The sequence below is a fragment of the Canis lupus genome, chromosome 31, assembly GCF_011100685.1.
Source record: "Canis lupus familiaris isolate Mischka breed German Shepherd chromosome 31, alternate assembly UU_Cfam_GSD_1.0, whole genome shotgun sequence".
Lineage (NCBI taxonomy): Eukaryota > Metazoa > Chordata > Mammalia > Carnivora > Canidae > Canis > Canis lupus.
Window position 1 is genome coordinate 34,340,435 of NC_049252.1, and position 26,616 is coordinate 34,367,050.

Genomic DNA, 26,616 nt, shown 5'->3' on the forward strand with positions numbered 1-26,616 from the left:
GCTTATAAAAAGAGAGAGGGAGAAGAATAGGACAGGACCTCTCTCTCCCGGGTTGCCCGTTAGTCTCCAGGAGCTTTAACGCACAGGATGATGCTCAGGCCCCACGCCAGAGGTTCTGATTGAATTGCCTGGAAATTTGACATTCTTAGGGAAGCTCCCAGATTCCTGGGCAGTCAGACCGGGGACTACAGAAGAGGGAAATCCCGAAGAAGGCCTTGTCGCCTGACCCAGCCTCATCAGGGGGCCACTATCCACACAGATTGCCTCTTCCTTGCTGTGTGGCTTTGGGCAAGTTACTTAGCCTCTCTGTGTCTCAGTTTTCTCATCTGTAAAACTAAGATAATGATAATATCTACCTCACGGGCTTGTGGTTGGTGTAATCAGGAAGCGGGTTACCATGTCTGAAGCACTCAGGACAGTCCCTGCTGCAAAGCCCGCAGGGTGGGAGAGGAGGCAGTGGCTGTCACTTGTTTCACTGATTCAGAGGTCTCCTGTGTCCCATCCAGTCTGCACAGGAGCACACTTTGCACATGACGCTGATGACATTTTGTTTCGAGAAATTCTATGTGGCCTTTTAAAACTCTGAGCATTTCTGTGAGAGCATCTGGGAAGTACTAGCTTCCTTTTCTGCACAGATGGGAGAAGGACAATCTGGAAGTTGTGATGAAAAGTCGTGCAGTAAACTCGGTAATGTGGTCCTGTGTGAGGGAGCGCAGGGAGGAAGGCCAGTGGGGTTGAGCTCGGAAATCCTCTTCCTGGGTCGCCTCATGCACAGACGAATCCCTTCCAGCAACTCTGCTGTTTGCCTTGAACCATTATGGCCACAGCCTTCGCTAGGGCCCAAGTCAGGGACCAACGCCCAGCGGGACTCCCCATTTCCAGTAAGACCTGGGCTATATCTTCCCAGAAGATATTCCAGGTCGGACACACAACATGAGTTTGAAAGACGAGAGTCTCAGCCCTGGGTTGTTGTTGTTTTTTTTTTTTTCTTTTCCCTGTTCTGAGTGCCCTTGTCCAGTTCACTGAGCCTCTTTGTCCTGTGTCTTATCCACACAATGAAGTGGTTGGATTGTGGACAAGGTCATTTCAAGATTCTGGGCTTTCTGTCCACTGTCATGCTTTTTATCAATATATGACCATTATTTATTTTTCTTTCAGTCCACTATAAATGTGCTTATTTAAAGATTAGGGATGGCTGCATGGTGTGGTGGCTGAGTTGTCTGCCTTTGGCTTGGGTTGTGATCCTGGGGTCTTGGGATTGAGTCCCACATCAGGCTCCCTGTGGGGAGCCTGCTTCTCCCTCTGCCTGTGTCTCTGCTGCTGTTTCTGTGTCTCTCATGAATAAATAAATGAAAATCTAAAAAAAAAGAGAAAAATAAACATTAGTATCACATTGAAGTGTTTATAATAAATACGCATGTATGTTTTCATATATATGTCATATGTGATAAATTAAAAATCATTATTAAAATAAGGAAGGTTCTTTTTTTAAAATAGATTTTATTTATTTATTCATGAGAGACGTAGAGAGAGGCAGAGACATAGGCGGAGGGAGAAGCAGGCGCCCTGCAGGGAGCCCGATATGGGACTCAATCCCAGGACCCTGGAATCACAACCGGAGCCAAAGGCAGATAGATGCTCAACCACTGAGCCACACAGGTGCCCCAAGGAAGGTTCTTCTGTGCAGCTCCAGTAGCAAATTACACCTCCTCATGGTGCATACACCATGCTATTTTGGGGAGCCCTACTGAAGTAGAGAGAGAAGGTTAAGTCTTCCCCCGGTGTGGAACTCTGGGGGAGATTTGACCCCCAGTAGACTGTGATCACAGCATATAGGAAGCAAAAGAAAGAGCCTTGTGGCTTCTGAGAGCAGTTGCTGTTTTGATGAGAGTTTGGGGCTTTTAGGTGAGAGCAGGCATCAATTTGCTAAACTTGGTGGTTAAATTAAGAGACAAGAGAGTGAGTGAGGTCACAATATCACCTGCTCTCTTCCTTGGTTTGGTCACCGAATCCGGTGAGGTAGCTGGTCCCTTCCTTTAAAGAGCTCCTCCCTGAGGATAAGCAGATGTTTCTGTGCTTCATCAGAGGAAAGGTTGTCACGTCAAGATTTGATAGACAGAAGCTTGGCACACTGAACATTTTCTTCAGCAGGGGAAGAAAATGCCCTGATAGAGAATGTTTAAGTCAACAATGTGTGTTGACTTTTTCCAGTACAAACTCCAAGCCCATCTCTTGAATCCTGAGTCAGACCTTAATGTTTAACCCCAGCTGTCTCCCCTATTAAGAAAGCTGCTAATATTTGCAAACTTCAATTTGTAAAAAGTTCATCAGACTGACTTAGGGTGACGTCAGCAATCTTGAACGCGTGTGTTGTACCCTACGGTGTTCTCAGCACTTTCACATACATCCCGAGTCTCTGAACACCTTAGGGGAGGGAACGGGGCAGGAATCCTTGCAGATGAGTGAGCCAGTGGCCAGAGGGAGCACAAGGAAAACAGTGCCCTTGAGCTTTCACTGGATCCATTGACATGAAGCCCAAAGCTTCTTGTCAGTCGCAAAGCTTCCGCATGGTGATCTGAGTTTAAACTCCAGATTGTGATTATCATAAATGTGGTTTTGGACTTAATTTTTTTTAATCATATCCATAAGAGGAAGGTTATGGGAACATTCTGTAATGTGGCAGTTTGCTTAGGAAGTGTTTCCATTTTGGGCGTTTTCAATGTGTGGATCACCAACCACCTGTGTCAGGATCACCTGGGTGCCATTCCACACCCGCTGACCTGGCACCACTGGGGATGGGCTTGGGATCTGCATGTGTAACAGGCATTCCAGGTGATGCTGGGATTTTGCTCTCTGTGTAGCAGCGGATAACTTGTATCACTCTCTGGATGTGTGAAGACATTGGCTTGTTTTAAAGCTTGACTTCTGGGGGTGCTTGAGTGGTTCAGTTAGTTAAGCATCCAACTCTTGGTTTTGGCTCAGGTCATGATCTCAGGGTTGTGAGATCCAACCCTACCCCAGACTCTGTGCTCAGCATGGAGTCTCCCCATCCCTCTCCCTCTGCTTCTTCCCCCATGTGTGTGTGCTCTCTTTCTCTTTCTCTCTCTTTCAAATTGATAAATAAATAAATAAAAAGAAAATATTAAAACTCCAATTCTGGGGCTGAGGAGGGGTGTTATGAGGAGAGTAGAATCCTGTCCCTACCACCTCCACCTTTCTCGGAGAATTCTTTTCCTATTTCTGTCTGTCACAAATTATCTCACAAAAATGGTGGGTGATGTGAAGCTCCATCCATACATCCTCCCTCCCTCCCTCCCTTCCTCCCTCTGTCCCTCCCTCCATTCCTCTGATGTACCCAATATGTGCTAGGTGCTTGGAATATAAGAAAAATAAGACACAGTCCTTGACCTTGAGGGGACTAAGTTTAGTTTAGATAGTAGCAGATGTGTAAGAAGAACTGGAAGTGACAGCCATCAATTTCACAAACATTTAAGGTGGCAATGAACAGGAGATGTTTTCAAAAAATGAAATAAAAAAGAAACATTGCAGGGAATGCAAAAGCTTTGCATGAAGAGCAGAAGACAAGTATCTTTTTATATTACATAATTCTTCAAAGCACAGAGGTCTCTGAATTTTGGCACATGCTCTGAGATCAGTCCATGTATTATTTTTCAGTGTGATCCTTACTTGCCCACGAGTCAGAATCCAGGTGGTTGATGATTGTAGAAACCAGAGCATTAGTGATCATCTCTAACCATTCCTGCAAGGTACTCTGAACATTTAACTTTGACCCAGTATTATCAAATTATGATTTCAAGGTCAATTTTCATGGATGACTTTAAGGAATAACACCCAAGAACTGTTTTTCCCACTATAACCTATGGTTCCAAAAAGCTGGAAAGGCTGTTGTTTTATAAACTCTATCTTCCTTCATAGAAAGTCTACTGTTTCAGTATTTTCTGATGACTCGCATTTAATAAAATAGCATTTGTTCACAATGAGAGTCCAACCAAGCACTCAGGACTGAGTGACAGATTTTATTGAGTAGCAATTCACATTTGAACAGATCAACTTAAATGTGGTTTGACCTCAGCCTTGTTCAGGAGGGGAAGTGCGATGGTGGGTAAGAGCTCCCTCCAAGACCTTCTGGTAGTTCCCACAAACCCTTGGCTGGGCAGTGCTGTCCAACAGGGCAATGCTGTGATGAGGGCAATGCTCTACACCTGTTGGAATCAAGCACTTGAAACGTGATCAGTGCAACTGAGGAGCTGAGTATTTAATGGTATATAATTTTGGTTAATTTAATTTCAATTTAGATAACCGTGTAAAGTGTGCTGGACAGCTCTTCCTAAGACAGGATTGCCCTACCTGGTATAGCTTTCTCTTCTCCCTTTCACTCCCTGCTGGCACTTGCCTATCTGTTCTCTTTCCCAACTCCATGACTACTGGATACAACAAGAGGGCAAAGCGGATCCTAAGGCTGGTGGCTCTTGAGAACCATGGAAAGCAGCAATTATCAGATGATAAATGAGTTCTGTGGGTGTGGTGTGAATTGGCCTGACACTTCTTCAGTGTGTCCTCAGTTTTTCTGGACTCTGGACCCTTGATGGGTGGGAACATGGGAGGGAGAACCAAATGCTAGTCTTTGCAGTCTTGACCAGCAGTAGCTGCTCAGTAAGTATTCTTTGGCTCAATAAAGCATGTTAGAGTGTGGTAATTTCTACTGCAACCGGGGAGCTGTTGCCCCTTGCTGTCTACTCCCCCTCTAGGAATGATAGAGGTGCTAACCAATGAATACTGGGGCTGTGTTGCTCAGTGGTATTTATTGGCAGCAGTAAGTATTGTAATGGAAGATCCTATAGAGTACTGGACATCTGTACATATTGAAGAGAAGTTGGCCTATGACACCCAGCTGTAATGGGTGGAATTGTTATAATATTATCAGAAAATAAAATATAACTGAATTTTGATTACGTGCCCTACACAGTAGCAAGCACCACTAACTACAATTTTTTTTTTCTTCTTTCAACCTTATAGGTAGCATTGATAAACCAGGTACATCATTGCCTACCTGGGCCATAGTTCTGCTTGCAGTATCATTGTCATTGCTTTTGATCCTGATAATTATTCTGATTATAATATTCTGTTGTTGTTATATCTCCGGGAAGGAGAAAAAAGGTAATTTTTTTTGTTCATATAGATTCATATATATTTTTGAACTTTTGGCACAAGCACTTGAATTTCATTAGTTCCTCAGCTCTTCCGTAAGGTGCATTGGCCTTCAGAGTGTACTTTACTTGAAACTGGACATGTGAGCTTCAGAGAATGAAAGGACTTCCTAAAGAAGGGATACATTCCTTTTGGGGGCATACTGAGATCTTCACACTTTTGGGAAGGTGAAGAGACAGCACCTTTCTCAGCGAAGACACTGACTGTTTGAGTTTTGTGCATATTTGTGAGGTTGTAAGGGCATTGTAATCTGCCATTCAGATACTATGCTTTTTTTCTAGAATAATGACTACCTATCTGAGCACATTAAAACAATATCTCCTATTTTGTGTAATTCCAAATTGCCTTTTGTAGGCAAAATGTTGTAGAGGTAGGAAAAAAAGAAGGTCTTCTGTCAGTAAAAATAGAATAGATAAATTAATAAAGACGATTACACATTTCTTCTGAATGATGTCTTTAGAGATACTCAAAAGCAGTGGCCTTGTTTGGGAGCCAGGCTCAACATTGGGGTGGGCTTGTTGTAGAATTGAGCCGTTTGTGACTCTAAAAACCAAGGATCTTTGTCATGTAGTTGGCTCAGGACTTTCCAAGTGCTGAATGTGTGCCCAGCCTTACTTTTCTTTGTCTCATAAAACCTCACTTATGCCTATTTGAATATTTTCTACAGTTAATTTTTCTTAAAATCAGACTTCTGATATTAGGCTACATGTCAGTTTAATTGCATTTAAAATTTTATTAATACTAATTGCCCTTTGATGAGCACTTTTTGTGGATGTGCCAGGCACCGTGTTTATTATCCTACAGGGAATATCTCTCTTAGTGAGATATTCTGTGTAAAGTGCATAGTTAAGCCGTATCTAGGCTAATTGTCTAGCCTTAGCCCCTGCATGGATTTGGTTTGGGATTGGGAATTAATTCCATGATACAACTTTATTCCCTAGGCAACAGCACATGAAAAGTAGTAAGCTTCTGTTGGCCCAGATTTGGTGGGAATTTGCTTTTACCTGGGAGTTACCCTATATGCCACAGATGGGTTACTCAAACAAAATACACTGGATTTTAAATGAAAACTATTGGATAATTTAAATTTTAATTTAGAAGTGACTAGGATTGTTCAGTGCCTTCAGATTAATTGTTTTCAATATTATCTGTTGTGGTGTCATTGGAGGACATTCTGGTTATTTGGATTTCTGCTTCTCTAGCCTGGTAAGAAGACTTGATGGTTGGTGGTCCATGTAAGATGTACACCAGGGTGACTCTGATTCTTAGCATCCTCATTTACAAGATGAGAATAAGTACCATCCTATAGATTGGTTGTGAGGATAAAATACATTGATATGTGAAACTTCCACCGTAGATTTTATCCTCTATTTAACTTTGAGATGAAAAGAGTACGCTGTTTTTATTGCCCTGGTTTGTAACAGGCCCAGGTAGGTGCTATGAGCAGGGCCTGTGACACCTCTCTCACAAATGCTACCCCATTAGGTGGAATTCACAATGGACACTGCACTTCACCCTGACATAAATGTAAAGGATGCAGAGTGGTCCTAGATTTCCCCATGACAATTATTTCCATGCTTAAAGATAATGCACATCAAGTTTCTTCAGAAGTACTTTCTGGCACTTTGCTTTACTGGTGCCTGGAAAATTCTCAGTGCTCTGACCGGTTAACTGGGCACTGACCCCACTCAGTGTGGCCTGAGGGCCTTGGGATTGCTTGTGCTAATAGAACAGAGAAACCAAGCTCCCATCTTCTGGAGTCCATCTTTTATGGGAACACTAGTGACATATCAGACTTTCAATTCAAGTAAGATTGCTTCTGAGGTTCAATTTGGGATGTGAATTGGCAGATGTTACTACAACTGAAAGTAAGTGAGAACATTATCTAAAGATAAGGAAGGTGAAAACCTTTTAGATCTCAGTAAAGCTGGATGAATAGAAGGCCTTGACAGGACAGCAGAGTTGCAAAGTGTTCTTTTGAGACAGATGATTGGAGACTGGTTTGTGGCTCTGTTACTATTTCAGGTTCTAAGTTCCTTTTAGTCTAAGAATCCACTGATTAAAAACATTAGTACTTTAATGACAGCTTCTGGGGGTGAATGCAACTCTGCATTGATACCATCGCTACATGTTGATTGAAAAGGTATCTTAGAATTAAGGAAATGCAGAGCTTAAGCGATGTAATTCCTTATTTGTTAAAGTATAGTAATAAAATATAATAATGTCTAGTTTGTTAAAAATATGATGACACTAACACCTACCTCTTGGGTGGTTGTAATGATTAAATGAAATAATATTTTGCACTGTGCTGGCACACAGTGAATACTGAGTGAATGGCAGTAGGGACTGGGAATGCAGAATGCCTCCTCCTGGTGAATGGAGTCTTTGTATCTCGCTAGTCAAATTCAATACTCATTAAATACTTATTAGGTACCTGCTATACTTCAGGTATAGTAATGATATGATAGTTAATAGTGAATTCTACTTTCCTTATGCTTGAAAGTCATTTGGTAATTCAGTATGGGGGAATTTAATAATACTGAACGGTCACAAATACTCAGCAATGTATTTAAAATGAGGGGGTCTATAAAATTGATTAGATTTTATTTTCAGAATAATTATCCTCATTTTGCTAATGTGATTTTGTTCCCCTTCCCCCCTTTTTTTCAGAATCTAGTTATCAAAGTCAAATAAGGTAAGTTTGAAATCACATCAATTTTCTGAAAACAAAACCAAAAAACTGAAAAACAACCAAGCAACACCAACCCTACCACCATTAACACACACAACTGTGGGGTTTCAGAATTGTGTTAATCAAAATTAAGTACTGAAAATGGACAGCTCCGAAAAACACGTATGCCAAATGCAAACTCATATGGTAAAATTAATTGTAAAATAAAATAGGGGATGGAGCTCCTGCCTACATTTGACTTGCCCTGGCTCACTTAGGAAAATAGATTTTCTGCTTGGTGTCTGGCATTTGCAACTCTTTCCACAAGAGGACAGTATGCACCGTGACTGTTGTCCCTCCTGTTTTGAGTCCATCTAGGGGACTTGAGGACCATTTTAAGAATAATAAAGAACCAGGCGGAGGTCCTGCTGGAATTTCTGGGGCAGTGGAGAGCAGTGAGGAAGCCAGCTGGATGGCTGCCGGCACACGAAAGCTGACCAGGCAGACAAATTAGGTAGCGTTTACTGCCTGTACCACTAATGGGGGAGGGGACAGAAAAATCCTTGCCATTCCCACAGCTGTCCAGAAGTAGCTGCAAGCAATTTTAAGGTAGCTACTATGTCAAGGACCTACAATAATACAATAACCAGCTGAAATGTCTGCAATATTTACACAAGTATAAATGCACTAAAAGGAGGGATTTTTAGATAGCAGTGACTTTGCTGGAGGTGTTATAACAAAACCATATCTAATTTTCAGTATTTTATTAGACAATTATAGTTTTTGAAATGCTGTGATTTTAAAATACCCTTTGGCTACACGTGGTGAATGAAGATGTGTGTCATCATTGTGTAACAGACACTGGCTATTTTCCCTTTGACCCCAATCGCTCAATGGTGATAATGTGGTGTTAGGAGAGGTGGCTGTGGTCTCTCTGAGGACACCATGAAGCAGCAGTCTGAAACTACACCTCCTTTGGGGCCTGACTTAGGGCAAGAGGAGAGGAAGGCAAATGGACTCCAGTAATTGTTCTGGCATTTCTCTTGATTGCTGTCATCAGAAGGAAGGCAGCTTGGATTCTTCTATTCACCATTATTGACTTCACAACATCTTTTATTTCTATTTTCTAGGATCTTAGATGATTTCAAAACATAGTACAGTGGTCAACAGCTATTTGGAGTCAAGTAGAGAATAAGAGGAATAATGACAAGAGCAGCAATAAAATGACAGTAGTGATGACAATAGCTAGTATCCGCTGGGTGCCGAACATACATTAGGCCTGGGAAGGAAAGACAGGGTGACTCACTGGGACCCCTGTACCCTACCTGCTTTCCCTGCACTGTGCTGGCTGTGCAAACTCCAGCTGCTCGCAGGTTCCTTCTGCAGTAAAATGACATGCATATGTCTTCCTATAGAATCAATGCATGTTTATTATAGAAAAAAATTAAAAATATGCTTTTAGGAAATGATTTTGAGGGACCTCTGGGTGGTACAGTCAATTGTGCCCAACTCTTGATTTCTGCTCAAGTTGTGATCTTAGGGTCTTGAGTAAGCCTCAGATTGGGCTCTGTGCTCTGTGAGGAGTTTGCTTGTTACTCTCTCTCCCTCTATCCCACCTCCCCTAAAAATAAATGGATAAATCTTTAAGAAAAATAGAAATGATTTTGAAATCTCCCCCTAATTCTATTGTTTAGAAGCAGGTATTATTATCAAAGTATGTGTCTGCTCACACACATATGCATTTACATAGATACACACATATGCATTTTGTGTCACATAGATACACACACATGGATTTTGTGAAATTTGGATCATAGTAAATGTTATTTCACAGCTTGCTTTCTCATTTGGCACTATTCTGAAGATTATTTCTGTTAACAAATTTCTATAATAAATAAATTTCTTTTAATGAAACAAAATATTTGTTTCATTAGCGTAATAAAAATACCTTATTGAAGTATAATGTAAATCCAGAGAAGTACACAAATCATAGGTGTATAGCTTGATTGCTTTTCACAAAGCATATGGACCTTGAGTGGGGACATGCAGAACTAGAACATTCCTAGCACCCCAATCTCCTCATGCCTCTCAAATCCTGTCTGCCCCTTCCTTAGGGTCATGTCTTTTTAAAGTTTTTTTTATTATTGTTATTTAAAAAATTTTTTTAGAGGGAGATTGAGAGAGAGGGACCAGGGAGGGGCAGAGAAAGAGGGAGAGAGAGACTCTTAAGCAGGCTCCATGCCCAACACAGAGCCAAACTCAGGATCTCACAACCCTGAGCCCAAATCAGGAGTCGGATGCTTAAGTGACTGATCACCCAGGCATCCCAAAGGTTATGTCTTCTGACCTCTGTCTCTCCCCACATCCCCAGAGATTAGATTTTAGATTAATACAAACTTTATATAAATGGAATCATATCATATATACTCATTCATTTTGGTTTTCTTAAGTGTCACACTGTGAGATTGGTCCATATTGTTCAATGAAGATGTAGATGGTTTATCATATAATACCACACTCTGGGTATATATGCAACTTATTTTTCCCTTACATGGGCATTTTGGATAGTTTTGGGGGTCATTATGAATTCTCTGGCACTAAGCAATTTGATATGGATCTTTGGAGACAAGTTCATAAGTACTCCTTCCTGTTTGTAGTAGGTTGGGTTTATATCTACCAGTGAGATCTGGGTAGTAGAGTCAGAGTAGGTAGGGCAGACAGCATTGCCATACAGTTTTCTGAAGTGGGTGTGTTAGTTTATACTTTCACCAGCAGTGCATGAGAGCTCTCACCTGTAATAATTCTTACAGGTGGCATGGAATTTCATTTTGAAGATGTATTGTCATGTATTTCACTAGTCCTCAGTGGTGAGGCACTAGGCCATTTGCAGTATTTGCTGTTATCAATAGTATGAATGAACATTCTTTCAAGTAAATCTTTGCACATACCTTTGGTTATTTCCCTATAATAAGTTCTTAGTGGTCATGCATGAATATTATTAAATCTTTGGATATCCATTGTCAAGTTTTCTTCCCCTGGGGTGTTGCACACATTTTTATTGTATTTCAGAGATTGGCACACATTTTCTATAAAGGGCCAGATAGTAAATATTTTGCTTTTGCAAGCCACGCACTCTCTATCACAATGACTCAGTTCTGTTGATAGCTATAAATAATATGGAAGCAGACGGGTGTGGCTGTGTTCCAATAAAACTTTATTTATAAAAATAGGTGGTGTATTTGCCATGTAGGTCTTAGTTTGCCAACCCTGTTTAATTTGGTCACTGGCTTCTGAGGATTGATTATCGACTGGGGAATGGAGTCCATGGGGCTATCATGATGAAGTTCCATCTCTCCCCACCTCAATGGGAGCATGAGAGACAGATCAATCACACAGTCTGCTGGTGGCTCTGAGTGTCTTTCCTGATGCTGTGGTAAGTTCAGCAGGCACGAATGCTCTGGGTGGAGCAGTGTGAACTGAACGTCCACTGCTGATTAACATTTGGCTTTTTAAAATGGTCTAATTCCAGGAACTCTGCAAGTATGAAGACAAACAAAGAAACTTCTGAGATAAACTTAAAAAGTGGGAGTGAAAACAGTGCCTATAGCCCAGATGAACCGAGGACAGCAAGTGAGTGGGCATGTGGGGCAGTCAGAAGACCTGGGCATGTGCAAGAGGGGCTGGCTGCACCATGCAGGGGACTCAGCCCTTGTGGGTCATTATTTTTTGAGTAACTTTCAGAAGAAGGAAAAATTTCAGGACTAGAAGTATTCTAGGAGCAGAGAAACAGTAAAAAAAACCCACCCATTTGTCCAAAGTTTAAAGTAAAGTGGGATGAAAATTTAAAGGCTTTTAAAATAAATTTTCTGGTTTCTTTTTTTTTTCATGCTTTCTCTTTTGTAAAAGCCTTCTATCTTTAGTAAAGCATGTGAGGAGGCATTTTAATACATTGAGGGTCACTTGCCCCAAATGTCAAATAAAACTGAAACTCAAGGAGAAATCTGTTCCTACTGAGCTCTAGAGGGTGTGGGAGAATCAAAAAAGGAAACCCAACTTTGAAAAGTCTTTGTAGCACCTGAACATCTTCCCTTTCGAGGACACAGTCCTCGTGGGGGCATCTTGGATGGCTTGGCCACCAGCAAGCGGCAGGGGTAGGATTTGATCTAAGATCCTTCTGGAAGGCAGATGAGAGAGGAAGGGAGTACACATGGGTAGGAGAGGGAGACCCGGCCATTACAAGTTGCCTGGCAAAACAAATTCCATGGAAAGGTGTTTGGTTAGTTAGTTCTTGCTGAGAGGCTCTCCCTCAAATTGTTCTTACTAAGATTGGGGCTGCCCTCCATGGTCATCTCTCCCCCTTCACCATGGGCACCTCCCATGTCCATTCCAAATGGCTCACTTCAGCTTCCACAAAGCATGACCGTGTCCTTTCACATTCTGACCACAGCTTACAAAATATCCTATGGGCAAATGTTTATTTATTAGTGTTTCGAGCAATTAATCAAGTAGCTTGACCAGAATCATGGCCCAAACCAAACCTCTTTGTCTTTTTTATCCTCTTGTGTTCTGTATTTATTTTCCCTTTATTTATTAAAGCTACGGATTCACCTTGTCTCTGGATGAGGCTAATGAGTCAAGGAAGGACTTGACTGTGAGTTTGGCATATTTTTATTTCATTAGAAAGATAAGATTTGAAAAGTATATGACCTCAAGGGAATGCTAAAAACAAGTCTGTCTGTGGTTAAGGATTACTTTATGCTAGGGCTACTACCTAAGAGCCAATGTGTTTCTTTATAAATCAGAATTGCTTGGATGTTATTTGGGTTTTGTCACTCACACTCTAAAATCATTCTTCTCTTGCAGAGCTTGCTTCTCTCTCACCAGAGTCCTCCGAATCCAGTGCTCTGGAACAACACAGAAACAGGCAACCACATCAGGTGATTGAGACTATTTTCCCTATTTGGAGATTTTTATTTTTAGCCATTTAAAAACCCTTGCCTGTTGGTAGGTGATTATAAAATAGTACTTGCTTTATGTTCAGGTTGGAAGAATGAGGCCTTTGCTCACTGGTCAACCTGCTAGCATGGAGGACATGTAGTGCCTCTTGCACAGAAGTGTAGGTGAGAGCTTGTAGATCTTGGGGTATCTCTTACACGCCCACATAGAGATGCTGAGTGGGCAGTTAGATGTGAAGTCTGGAGTTCCAGCTAAGGAACACTAGTTGTAGATATTTTTGGTTGTTAGGCAAACTCTGGTGGGTTCCATCCTTCCAAAGAACATGAAGAACACAATCACCCGGGACCTATGAGGACACGGTATGTTACTTTTGTGACACAAAGCAGTGTTGGTTGCCACAGATGAGTGAACTGCAGTGCATACACAGAAAATGTGATTCTTTATATCCACCATTGTATTAGGCAAAATATGTATTTTCTGACCTCCACAATGGTACCTTCTAATGAGAAGCACTTTGATATGACTCTGTGATGCTGTCCCGATGTTTATGGATATCCTCCTCTTTAGCTCTTGGAAAAGGCTCACTTGCAGATTGGGTTCCTGACAGGACGTGAGATCTGTGGTCTTGGCTGTGTTCTGCCTATGAGTCCCTATTAGTCTGAGGTGCTGCTGTGGGGAGTGTCTTCACAGACCATCATTCTTTCTTGGGGGCAGATATTGACTTGGGTTGCTGGGCAGCTCCAGGCCATAATATTACTCCCCATGGTTGGGATTGAGCTTAATCCATATATCTTGTCAGTGATGTGTGCCTCCCAGGCCTTTGTTGGGGAGGCGAGCTTTGATTGATGCTCAGCCATGTATCGGGGGATCTAACTGATGCCATTAGTGGAAAACAAGTGGTAGCCAGATAGTAAGACATATGAGGGGTCTATGGCACAAGAGAACATTGGCATAAGTGACAAATTGTTGGGTTCCTGGTACAAATTCAGGCTATGTCCTTAGGCTGGGTGTCAGGAAAATGGAGAGGTAAATTTCTTTCCATCACGGCTGCTCTCTTTGGCACATAAATCTTCTGATGCATTCAATCTGGCCCAGGGAGAGATAGCTAGGGAGGTATAACAGGTTCTCTTTCAAGGGGCCATCTCTTGAGTAAGGTGTGACTGGCAAAAGGGAGTAATCACCAGGCTGTGAAGGATGTTTCCTGTCAAACCTCCACAACTGGACCTGAGTGGGAGCTGTGGGCTGATGGAAGAGTTCTTTTCACCCAGAACAAAGCATGGTCACCCAAGAACAAATTTCCTCCAGCCCTTATTTCTGCGACTTTTCTATAGTTACCTTTTACTGTCACCTGTCTTTCCACCAGACAAGCCAAAATGCTTATGTCTGGAATCGGGGGCATGAGGTAGGCAGGGAGGGAGTCAGAAAATATTATGTCAAATGATCCCCCCACTGAAGTAGAAATGAAGACAAAGGGGAACTCTAGATGCATTTGGATACAGGAATGGAGAATGATGTTTTGGAGCTAGGAGTAGATGCTTCTTAGGCTTGAATGTTTTGAAAATATGCAGGGAGAGAAACTTAAGAAGTCTTTGCTACTTAAATATGTAACCAACTAAATAATCTATTGGTGGAAAAAGAACAGTGGCCTGAAGGTGCTGGGCCCTGGGGGATGGTCACCTGTGTTTCTTGAAGTGTCTGTCAGGCTTCTAGGGGAAGGTGCATCTCAGCCCAGAGCATTAGGGTCCCTATGAAACCAAACAGAATGTAAGGAAGAGGAGCTGCTTTTGCCTGGGCTAGAAACTGGCAGAGAGCTATTTAATCAGCTGTATTCTTCTACTTAGAGTGTGAGAGCTTTAGTGCAAGCACAGTTTTGAAGAGTTCCATCTCCGATCATTAACCAAAGAGTGCCTCTCAGGTATGGGCTTAGGCCCTGTCTGCAGGTTGCCAGACAATCCGGACTCAAGATGTGGTCTACGCTTTCCATGAGCATGTAGTGAACGGAGGGAGCAAGACAGATGGCAGAGGGAGTGGTCTGGCCTTGGAGGATACAGGCCTGCATGTGGGCAACTGGCCACTTGAGAGCTGCCAAGTGGCCAAGCCACTTCTTATAGAAGCAGGTCAAGGTGACCTGTGGCACAAAAGTCCCTTTTAGAACTTCTCAATGCCAGCCCTGCAGCCCTGCCTGGTCCATGGGGCCATGTTCTTGATGTACAGGTGGAGGAGGACCTTCCTCAGAGCTTGTTAGGACTTGGGGCAGGAATACTTGAACCTGTGCTTTCTTGTCTCCTAGCCTTTCTCCATTCTGTAGTGAGCTTTGACAGTTAACAGCCCGGGAGAGGCAGCTGGGAGCTTCTCAGACCCTCTTCATCTTTCTTTCATCTGGGCCTCCTCCCCACAGGCCTCAGTATGACTCTGGCCCATGACAGAGCCACCCATGCTGTTATGGGGTGTTTCCATTCCCAGGGGCTCCTCTGGGACTCCTGCCCAAAAAGCTGGCTTGTTGGGAGTTTAGGACTGTTAACTCCAGACTACACAATTGTGCAGAAAATCTGTACTAGCCTCGGGTCCTGAAAAATCCTTAGCTCCAGCTGAGAGATTTCCAGCTGGGAGTCAGCCTGCAGCAAAGGCTTTTCCCATTCCCCATCACCATGGAGCTGGTGGGGGCAGATGCACATCTTATCCATGGAGGCATGGCGTACACATCAGCAGCCAAGGCTCCCATTTTGTATTAATAGATCTCACAGTGGGGTGATCTTGGCTTTGCCGACAGCACAGCTACTGTTGAGTACATGCTCTTGTTTTCTCTTCATGCTGGCTTTCTCGTCTGCTCAACCCGCTGGTCTTATTTTCGCTCAGCATTTTCAGATCTTAACTAATGGGTGGCCATGGACCACATGCAGTCCAGCACAGCATTCCCAGGTGCTCATTAAAAGTTATTTGTTGGGATCCCTGGGTGGCGCAGCGGTTTGGCGCCTGCCTTTGGCCCAGGGCGCGATCCTGGAGACCCGGGATCGAATCCCACGTCGGGCTCCCGGTGCATGGAGCCTGCTTCTCCCTCTGCCTCTGTCTCTGCCTCTCTCTCTCTCTCTCTCTCTGTGACTATCATAAATAAATTAAAAAAAAAATTAAAAGTTATTTGTTGAAGTGCAGAATGTCTTCCATGTCTCGCATTCTGGTGTCACAAGCAAGGAGATACAAGGAATGTATGTACAGTAGAGATGGTCCCCATGTGGATAATCACAATCTGGTCATGACAAGCTATATTATTACACTGGTATAAATTAGTATGCTTTGTAAAAATATTGTGTTTTGAGTCATTGAATAAAAGTGAATAATTCCATGTCAGATTGCCACTTTAATACTTTGCAGTCTTGGGCACTTTGGTTTTCAAGGGTATCCTGTTCAAACACCAACCAAAGAAGGGGAAGCCTGAAAGGCTAAGGGCTGCATATAGGAATTGTTAATGTGGCCTTTAGGATGACCAGATTTTTTGGTCCTACCTGTGGACCACCTGGCTCAGTGGACTTGGGGAGCAGCCTGAGTGCATCTGAGTTTTAAGACAACACGAGGTAGTTGTCTAGGTGGCTGGGTCTAAGGGCAATTAGCTACCTTATAGCAAGATGGAAATGGGTGGCTGCTGGAAGGGACAGTGGGACATTGCCACCAACCAACTTGCCTATCTGCAAGTTGTATCTGCAAACCACCCATGGTTATGATTTGCTAGTGTCCCAGAGCATTCATAATACTCATGTTAAGTACACTGGGTAGGGGTTGTACTGGACTCTTTTCAGGGGTGGAGGGTGCTGTGCCCTTATTGGAATCATGCGGATCCCTTGCAAGTAGAGGAGGGGCCAGCCCTGAGCCTTGAGTGTATATCTGGCTTAGGGACCAGTGAAGTGCTCTGAGGAGCAGTCATTGTGTCAGGGTCATTCACATCTTCACCTTCAAGATCACAACTTTCAGCTCCACCCAGAGTCCCATGTCTGATCTCCAGGTTGTGGTGAGCCTCCATGCATTGCATCCTCAACATGCAGCACCAGCCATGATTTTAATTACATCCTACACCCAACAGTTACTAAGACAGGAAGCTGGAATTTTAATACTTAGGATGTGCTACAAACCCCATTTGTTGCTGTACCAGCTTCCATAATCAATATCCTTCTGATTGAGGTCCAGAACGCCAGAGACCCACTGGCCTTGGAGAAGATCAGCCTGAGATGTCTTGAGAATCCTCTTTTTCATATCTCTTATTATGTCCAGATGCTTTCAGTACTGACAGCCCTGAGAAAGCTTTGGAGGGGGGAGGGCTCTGCTCAGGGACAGGCTGACATGAGTCAGGTGTGTTGGTAACTCTGGGCTGTAAACACAGGAAAAGGTACCTGCTGTCTGCCTGGAGCTCTCCCCCTTGCTCATCCCCACCTCTAAGCCCACTCCCCTATTAGGATCTCCCTTGAACATGGGACTTTTCACTAGAGGTTGAGAGATGGGGGCAGTCCTTGTTCCTACCATCAACTGGCAGAAAGGAAGGATGTGCCCAGTATCCTGGATCCTAAGAAATTCTTGCTGAGGAAGGAGGTTCATCCAGCACCTGTAAGTTCCTGCATCTTGGTACCTTGCTGCTCCCTTGGTAAATCTCAGTGGAGCAGTATACCAGAAGCTCTTTGGGTGTTTGTTAAAATGCCAAGTCCTGAGTCTCTTCCAGCCTTTCTTGATCAGAATTTCCAGGAGATAGGGTCAAAGAATGGGTGTTTTAACCATGTTCTTCAGGTGATCTGCTTCAAGGATGATATTTTAATGACTCAACATAAAAATGTAATGGACGTGTATAGCGCTGTTCCTAAGGGCAAGTCATCACGGAGTCCTGGGGTTTTCCTTACAATCATGCGCTGGGAATGACTTCAACTTACCAAAAAGCATGGAGAGGAATTGAGGTGCTGTGTGATGCTGTGATGAGTGTCAGACGGAAGGGTCTCGATGCTGAGGTTCTTGACAATCGAAGTTCTTCACAATCATGGGGGAACACTTTTTTTTTTTGGGGGGGGGAACACTTTTTAAACCTCCTGTAGTTTAGGTGGGTCCTAAAGCATACTGCATTCACTCTACGTGAAAGAAAAACAAGATTTTAGGTTGTAGAGCCCCCAGAGCATGTATTAAATTGTAGGAAGGATCAGAAAGGAAAACAAGAAAGTGATGTTCAAAACTGACGTATACCAAAATGTGATGCTTCTCTCCACTGATGATCCCTATCCAGGCTAGACTTAGAGTTGGGATACATCATTCCGACTTTATTTTCTAGAAAGGAGTTTCTGTTGGTGAAGTACAGTAAACTCAGGCACAACTGCCCATAAAACATGTGAAGACAAAACTAATCAATAAAATTAGAAATTTTGACTAACAATTATAGCTAATGGGAAGGGTAAACACCCTTTATTTATTTATTTATTTATTTATTTATTTATTTATTTATAATAATAAATTTATTTTTTATTGGTGTTCAATTTGCCAACATACAGAATAACACCCAGTGCTCATCCTGTCAAGTGCCCCCCTCAGTGCCCGTCACCCATTCACCCCCACCTCCCACCCTCCTCCCCTTCCACCATCCCTAGTTCATTTCCCAGAGTTAGGAGTCTTTATGTTCTGTCTCCCTTTCTGACATTTCCCACACATTTTCTCTCCCTTCCCTTATATTCCCTTTCACTATTATTTATATTCCCCAAATGAATGAGACCATATCATGTTTATCCTTCTCCGACTGACTTACTTCACTCAGCATAATACCCTCCAGTTCCATCCACGTTGAAGCAAATGGTGGGTATTTGTCCTTTCTAATGGCTGAGTAATATTCCATTGTATACATAAACCACATCTTCTTTATCCATTCATTTTTTGATGGACACCGAGTCTCCTTCCACAGTGTGGCTATTGTGGACATTGCTGCTATAAACATCGGGGTGCAGGTGTCCCGGCGTTTCATTGCATCTGTATCTTTGGGGTAAATCCCCAACAGTGCAATTGCTGGGTCGTAGGGCAGGTCTATGTTTAACTCTTTGAGGAACCTCCACACAGTTTTCCAGAGTGGCTGCACCAGTTCACATTCCCACCAACAGTGTAAGAGGATTCCCTTTTCTCCACATCCTCTCCAACATTTGTGGTTTCCTGCCTTGTTAATTTTCCTCATTCTCACTGGTGTGAGGTGGTATCTCATTGTGGTTTTGATTTGTATTTCTCTGATGGCAAGTGATGCAGAGCATTTTCTCATGTGCTTGTTGGCCATGTCTATGTCTTCCTCTGTGAGATTTCTCTTCATGTCTATGCCCATTTCATGATTGGATTGTTTGTTTCTTTGGTGTTGAGTTTAATAAGTTCTTTATAGATCTTGGAAACTAGCCCTTTATCTGATACGTCATTTGCAAATATCTTCTCCCATTCTGTAGGTTGTCTTTTAGTTTTGTTGACTGTATCCTTTGCTGTGCAGAAGCTTCTTATCTTGATGAAGTCCCAATAGTTCATTTTTGCTTTTGTTTCTTTTGCCTTCGTGGATGTATCTTGCAAGAAGTTACTAGCCAATAGGATCCAATAGTACATTAAGAAAATTATTCACCATGACAAGTAGGATTTATTCCCGGGACACAAGGCTGGTTCAACACTCGTAAAACAATCAATGTGATTCATCGTATCAGCAAGAGAAAAACCAAGAACCATATGATCCTCTCATTAGATGCAGAGAAAGCATTTGACAAAATACAGCATCCATTCCTGATCAAAACACTTCAGAGTGTAGGGATAGAGGGAACATTCCTCAACATCTACAAAAAGCCCACAGCAAATATCATTCTCAATGGGAAAGCACTGGGAGCCTTTCCCCTAAGATCAGGAACAAGACAGGGATGTCCACTCTCACCACTGCTGTTCAACATAGTACTGGAAGTCCTAGCCTCAGCAATCAGACAACAAAAAGACATTAAAGGCATTCAAATTGGCAAAGAAGAAGTCAAATTCTCCCTCTTCGCCGATGACATGATACTCTACATAGAAAACCCAAAGGCCTCCACCCCAAGATTGCTAGAACTCATACAGCAATTCAGTAGCGTGGCAGGATACAAAATCAATTCCCAGAAATCAGTGGCATTTCTATACACTAACAATGAGACTGAAGAAAGAGAAATTAAGGAGTCAATCCCATTTACAATTGCACCCAAAAGCATAAGATACCTAGGAATAAACCTAACCAAAGAGGTAAAGGATCTATACGCTAAAAACTATAGAACACTTCTGAATGAAATTGAGGAAGACACAAAGAGATGGAAAAATATTCCATGCTCATGGATTGGCAGAATTAATATTGTGAAAATGTCAATGTTACCCAGGGCAATTTACACGTTTAATGCAATCCCTATCAAAATACCGTGAACTTTCTTCAGAGAGTTAGAACAAATTATTTTAAGATTTGTGTGGAATCAGAAAAGACCCCGAATAGCCAGGGGAATTTTAAAAAAGAAAACCATATCTGGGGGCATCACGATGCCAGATTTCAGGTTGTACTAGAAAGCTGTGGTCATCAAGACAGTGTGGTACTGGCACAAAAACAGACACATAGATCAATGGAACAGAATAGAGAACCCAGAGGTGGACCCTGAAGTTTATGGTCAACTAATAATCGATAAAGGAGGAAAGACTATCCATTGGAAGAAAGACAGTCTCTTCAATAGATGGTGCTGGGAAAATTGGACATCCACATGCAGAAGAATGAAACTAGACCACTCTCTTTCACCATACACAAAGATAAACTCAAAATGGATGAAAGATCTAAATGTGAGACAAGAGTCCATCAAAATCCTAGAGGAGAACCCAGGCAACACCCTTTTTGAACTCAGCCACAGTAACTTCTTGCACCCTTTGTTCTTATATAAACTCATGGGCTTTGCAAATGTTTTGCATCTTGATGAATAGTTAACACAAAGAACCCTCCTTCTCGTCTCCTCTTTCCAGGCCTCAACTCACTGCCAGTCCATTTTTCTGTTTATTTTGGGAAACTCTGTTTCTTTCTCTCCTGAGTCTGTCAGTTTTGAAGGGTGTGCGCATGAACGACTTGAAATGTGGATCAAGTCTTCCCCGCTAATCACCACCCTCCTGAGATAAACAGAAATACACTCTTGGTAAATTTAGAAAACGGCAATGCTTTTGTGCAGCCCAGCCGGGCAAACAAAAGGCAAACAACAACTGCAAAAATGTCAAGCATATTCACAGTGGAAGCCCAGTTCTTAAAGCATGTTGCTGAGGTGGCTCCACCAGCTTCCTGTTCTCCCTGTAGGACTGGGAGTCACTAAGTTAAGACCATGTACCAGAGTGATTCTATCCTCAAGACTTATTGACATTCTATTGCAACTTAAATAATGCATGGTGCCCAGTTACATTATTTAGGGTGTGCAATGCAGCTGCAGTGCTCTGGAATCTGAGCCGACAGTCTCAGGACTGGCAGGAAAACATATTGCATGTTTTGCAATATGGCAATACTCTTCAGCAGGCATTAGCCCCTCTGGAGGAGTATGTGATTTGCTTGGGATCACATTTCCCAATGAGAATGGCAAAGACTACATTTCTGAGAGGAGACAGCAGCACGGCTGCCTGGGGGGACAGTGGGGTGACCTGTACAGGGGGTTGTTCAAATTTGTCCCTTGCCTTTAGAAGGAAAGTATGGTTTTAAAGAAGGTTAGAAATATTTTATATTTTCATACAGAAGTTAGAATTTCCATAGGAAGAGTTAAAAAAAAAAGAAAACAAATTGGAACAATGCATCTTTGCTATTAATTTGCCTTCATACAAACAAATATTGGGTTCTTTGAACTGCATTGCTCATTAGGCCCTGAACTCAGAAACTTCTAGAGTGTGTGGTCATTGAAAATAATGAAATAAAGGAAGGACGTGTGTTGACATTTTGGTTCCTCTCTGGGCCCTCACATTTCATCTTATCTGATGAGTGGAGCTTTCTGCTCAGGTGTGCCTTTTACATTCATCTCCATTGATTAAATCCATCTTCTCTTTGTCACCAGGGACATGACCATCAGCGGCCAGGCCCGGTAGGTCGCCCACAGGTTTCCTTCATCATGACCAGTCCTAGGACTGTCAGGAACGTGACTTTGGTCTAGTGAAGATGTCCCTTCAGTTCCATTTTGCACGAGGCTGATGACCTGCATCAACAAATATAGTCCTTCCTCTCTGCCCCAAGCGTGGGCTCCCGCTCTGCCAGTGGTACGAGGAAACAGTGAAGCCGGAGTAATCTGAATGGACACTTCATAGTGAGAAAAGGATCTATTTCCTCACCTTCCAAAGTAGAATTTGGCTTTCAAAAATGTTTCAAGATTTTAGTGAATTCCACCAAGTAACTAAGTAAAAGCTGCAAATTCATCATCTTAATTTACTTATCACTCAACACTCCTTGCTAATCCAATAAATGCAGATAAGCCTATATCCTACCATGACTTTTAAAATATTTTTTTATTTTAAATCATATAAAGATGATATTTATGTATGTTTAATATATGGGGCATTATTGTATATTATCCATGAAAAAAGAGCATACACATTAGGATCAAACAGAAATCTAGGATTGCCTGGAAAATCAGAACTTATGGGTTAGGAGTAAGATTAAAATCAAAGCCGATACGCATATTGTGAAATATTTCATCATTGGATATTTATATGAAGACATTCACTTTTATCTGCTCCTTATCAGTCTTGCTCTCGTGTTGTCCGATGGGTTAGATGTGGATTATACTTTGTGGGGGATGTACCTTACATGTTACAAATGCTGTGAAAAAACTGGAAGTGGATAACATGTTCTTTAAGAAATAAAAGAGAAAACACTAAGCCGTATGTATTGCCTTTCTTAATTCCTTACTATTCAGGTAATAGTTTAAGGAATCATGATATTTAGGAATCAAGCAATTCTAAGAAGTGAAACCAGAGATGTCTGTAAATAAAATCATATCTTCATGTTAGTCTTTGATTACATTTGCCTCATAAAGTTAATATGAACGTAGTTATGAAGAATAAAATTACTGCATTTTCTACATATTTATTTTGTGTGTAGATATTGTCAGTGCATCTCCTGCCCATCTCTTCATGTTTACCCCAGAGGCAGGACTATTATTTGGCTGAGTGCTATGCCAGTTGGTACAGATTTCTATGATGCTTAGTAATTAGAGACAGTAATTAACAACACGCCCAATATGGTCCTGCTAACATGGAATGTGACTTTTAAAATGTGTTGAGATTTTAGTGTTGCTTTATTTATTTATTTATTTATTTATTTATTTATTTATTTATTTATTTATTTTTAGTGCTGCTTTAGAGTTAGTATTTTAAGTTTTTTAAAAAATTTTTTTATTTATTTATGATAGTCATACACACACACACACACAGAGAGAGAGAGAGAGAGAGAGAAAGGCAGAGACATCGGCAGAGGGAGAAGCAGGCTCCATGCACCGGGAGCCCAACGTGGGATTCGATCCTGGGTCTCCAGGATCGCGCCCTGGGCCAAAGGCAGGCGCTAAACCGCTGTGCCACCCAGGGGTCCCTAGAGTTAGTAAGTATTGATGACAAGAGCTAGTATATGCTGGGTGCTGAACAAACATTAGGTCTGGGGAGGAAAGGCGGGGTGGCTCATCAGGACCCACATACCCTACCTGCTTTCCCTGCGCTGTGCTGGCTCTACAAAAACTCCAGCTGCTCCCAGGCTCCTTCTACAGTAAAATAATATACATATTTCCTTCCTTAGAATCAATGTTGTTTATTATAAAAAATTAAAAACACAGTTTTAAAAAATGGTTTTGAAAGCACCCCTAATTCTATTGTTCAGAATTAGGTGTTGTTAGGTAAGTATGTGTCTGTTCACACACACGTGTTTGCATAGATGCATACACATGTGCATTTTGTGAGATTTGGATCATCATAAACCTTATTTCATAGATTGCTCTTCTCATTTGACGTAATCCTGAAGATTTATAATTGCCTATGACATTTTAGCTTTATTTGCTTAATAAAAATATTTGATTGAAGCATAAGTCCAGAAAAGCACACAAATTGTAGGTAATATAGCCTGGTTACTTTTCACAAAGTATATGAGCCTTGAGTGGGGACATGCAGAACTAGAGCCCCTTAGAACCCCGGCCTCCCCATCCCCCTCAAATCACTATCTGCCCCTTCCTCACAGGTCACCTTTTGCCTCCAGATGTGTTAAGATTTTAGTGATTCCTTAAATGATGTGAATTCATCAGGGTGATGTTTCTTATCACTTAACACTCCTGCTTGCTAATCCACTCAATGATTAACAAAACTATGTACCACCATGATTTAGAAAATATTTTTATGATCTTATACATGCTGCCTCTACCCTGAGCCCCCTCTTGGAATTGGTTATTACTAATTCCAGGGCTAATTGCTGGCACAAATGGGGCTGTGGCTGGTATCTCTTCTGACCCACGGTGCTCATAAGTATCTGTTCTGAGTGGCTATTGTTCATGTTGTACTGGTTGTCAGATATTTTGAATATCACCACTGCTTGGAGGATCCTGAAAAAAATGTCATGTCTTCTAGGACTATGTCCCTAAAGTGAGGGAATTGGCTGCCTATTTTCTCTGAAGTAGAGCTAAAATACAAAATTTCTAAAACCCATGATTATTGCTGAGTCACTTTCTTAAGGTAATTTATATGGAAAAAATTGCTAATTCACTTGCTTAAGAATGAGTCTCTTGCTTAATATAGCTTCTTCTTTACTCTTTTGTCTCCCACCACTATCCTGAATGGGTACAAGTCAAGAGGAAAGACAAGGGTCCTGAGACCCTTTGGGCAGTTCAATGAGTGAACACCATACTTTTCACTTCATGGTTTGCTCTCCTTAAACCACCACAGAGCCTAGATCCCAAGACAAGGCAAATATCATGTCATCCATGACTTTTGTAACCTTTACAGAAGCTAGCATTCTGTAGGCATTTCGTAAATATTCAGATCAAACAGGTCAATATTGAGAAAGACAGTATATCGAAGTGTAACGAATATTCGCCTGCTATAAGAATCATATTTCTGTGGTTATTTTAGGAGTCAGCGGGAGTTGCATGTAGAATATGCTTGAACTTTAAGTTTTGAACTCTGCAGACCGGTGCCAAATGAGTTTCATGGAATTGTCTCCGACTTGGTTTGTGCGTGTTGAATCACCCTCAAAATATTTATCAGACTCTGGGAAGTTTTTCTGTGTTTTTCTACTTTCCTACAGTAGCTTGTTCTGGAGTAAGGCTTCTTAAAGGGATCCCCAGCCAGTGCTTACTGCACAAGAGGTGGCAAGTTATTTGAACAGAGCTATCTGTAGCTCCGCTGTCCAAAACCTTAGCATGTGTGGTTATTTACATTTAAGTTATTTGAAAGTAAATAAAAGACAAGATCCATTTTCTTGCCACAGGTGAAGTACTCAGTCGCCGTGCATGGCCAGTGGCTACTGGGTTGGACAGTGTAGATAGAAGGTTTCACTGCTGCAGAAAATTCTATAGGACTGTGCTGACCTGGAGTTAGCTACTTAGAAATGACCTTGATGGGCCAAGGGTGGCCTCTTTTTACACAAACACTCAATCGGTGTTTTCTGTTAGTGTTATGTCTGTATACTTGCCAGCTTCTATTTAGGAACCCTGTAAACCCCAAGGCAGCTCTCAACTGAAAATGGTATTTTGCTGATGTGGTAAATTCATCTCTTACTTCTGCACTGCTGAGAGCTGAAGCAAGCTCAGGGGGATGAGGTGAGAGGGGTCCGTCACAGCAAAATGTCACGGCCAAGGGTGTTCCTCAGAAAGGCAGATGGGGTGACTGCTAAGGGGTGGCTATGAGGTGCAGGTTTACTTTAACTAGTATCTCTCACAGGTGTGTGTCATAAATCCTAGCAGTGCAAAAACACTGTCCATCCTCCCAGGCATCTTTGACCTTGGTCCCTCTGTCAGATTCCAAGCCTGCCCCTGAACTCAGGGACCTTCCACAGTTTACTTAGAGTAGGGCCTAAGTGGTAACATCAACACATGGAAAGTGATTGGAGGGATTGAATAGATGCACTTCCTTCGCTCTGTGTGGCCCTGACCTTGGACACCGTTAGAGTTGCTGAAGTTGCCTTGCCAGACCCTGAGAGTCTGATGACCAAAAGGGTGAATGGGTGCTGCCAAGCATATAGGAGATGCTGTGTCAGCAACTGAATCATGCCATGTAAGTGCTCAGGATGTCATGAAGGGGGATGTCGCTCCATCCTGTGTGAAGGGGGAGGACGGCTCTCCCTGTGAGAACTTGCAGCAGAGATGAAAGGGATAGGGGGGACAGGATGGTAGGAAGGGTTGGGGTCAGTAGAATGGAATAGACAGGGTGTCAAGCAGGACTGGAGACAGAACATGAGACTCCTAACTCTGGGAAACGAACGAGGGGTGGTGGAAAGGGAGGTGGGCGGGGGGGTGGGGGTGACTGGGTGTTGGGCACTGAGGGGGGCACTTGATGGGATGAGCACTGGGTGTTATGCTATATGTTGGCAAATTGAAGTCCAGTAAAAAAAAAAAAAAAGGACTGGGGCAGGACCTGAGGAGCTGTTATTATCCATGGGGCTGACAGGACAGGGAGAGGTGGCTAGACTGGTCTAGAGAAGGCCTCTGCCAGTTGCTGGGCCTTAGATACAGGGTTGCTGCCAATTAGGAAACTTGGCAGTGGAGAGTGAGGTGACCAAGACTCCTTCTCCT

At 42.4% G+C, this 26,616-nt stretch overlaps 1 protein-coding gene across 4 annotated transcripts in view; it reads left to right on the top strand.

Moving 5' to 3' along the window:
* IGSF5 (immunoglobulin superfamily member 5) overlaps window positions 1–22,732 on the top strand; it is a 43,895-nt gene extending 21,163 nt beyond the window's left edge. For 3 of the 4 annotated variants that reach the window (XM_038581529.1, XM_038581527.1, XM_038581526.1), the window contains 5 exons: window positions 5,038–5,178; window positions 7,900–7,924; window positions 11,430–11,530; window positions 12,764–12,837; window positions 21,910–22,732. In XM_038581529.1, coding sequence (XP_038437457.1) covers window positions 5,038–5,178; window positions 7,900–7,924; window positions 11,430–11,530; window positions 12,764–12,837; window positions 21,910–22,005 — 437 coding nt within the window. In that variant the 3' untranslated portion in view covers window positions 22,006–22,732. The remainder of the gene's footprint in view (window positions 1–5,037; window positions 5,179–7,899; window positions 7,925–11,429; window positions 11,531–12,763; window positions 12,838–21,909) is intronic. The other variant, XM_038581528.1, reaches the window with a different exon arrangement.
* Window positions 22,733–26,616: the final 3,884 nt, after the last annotated feature.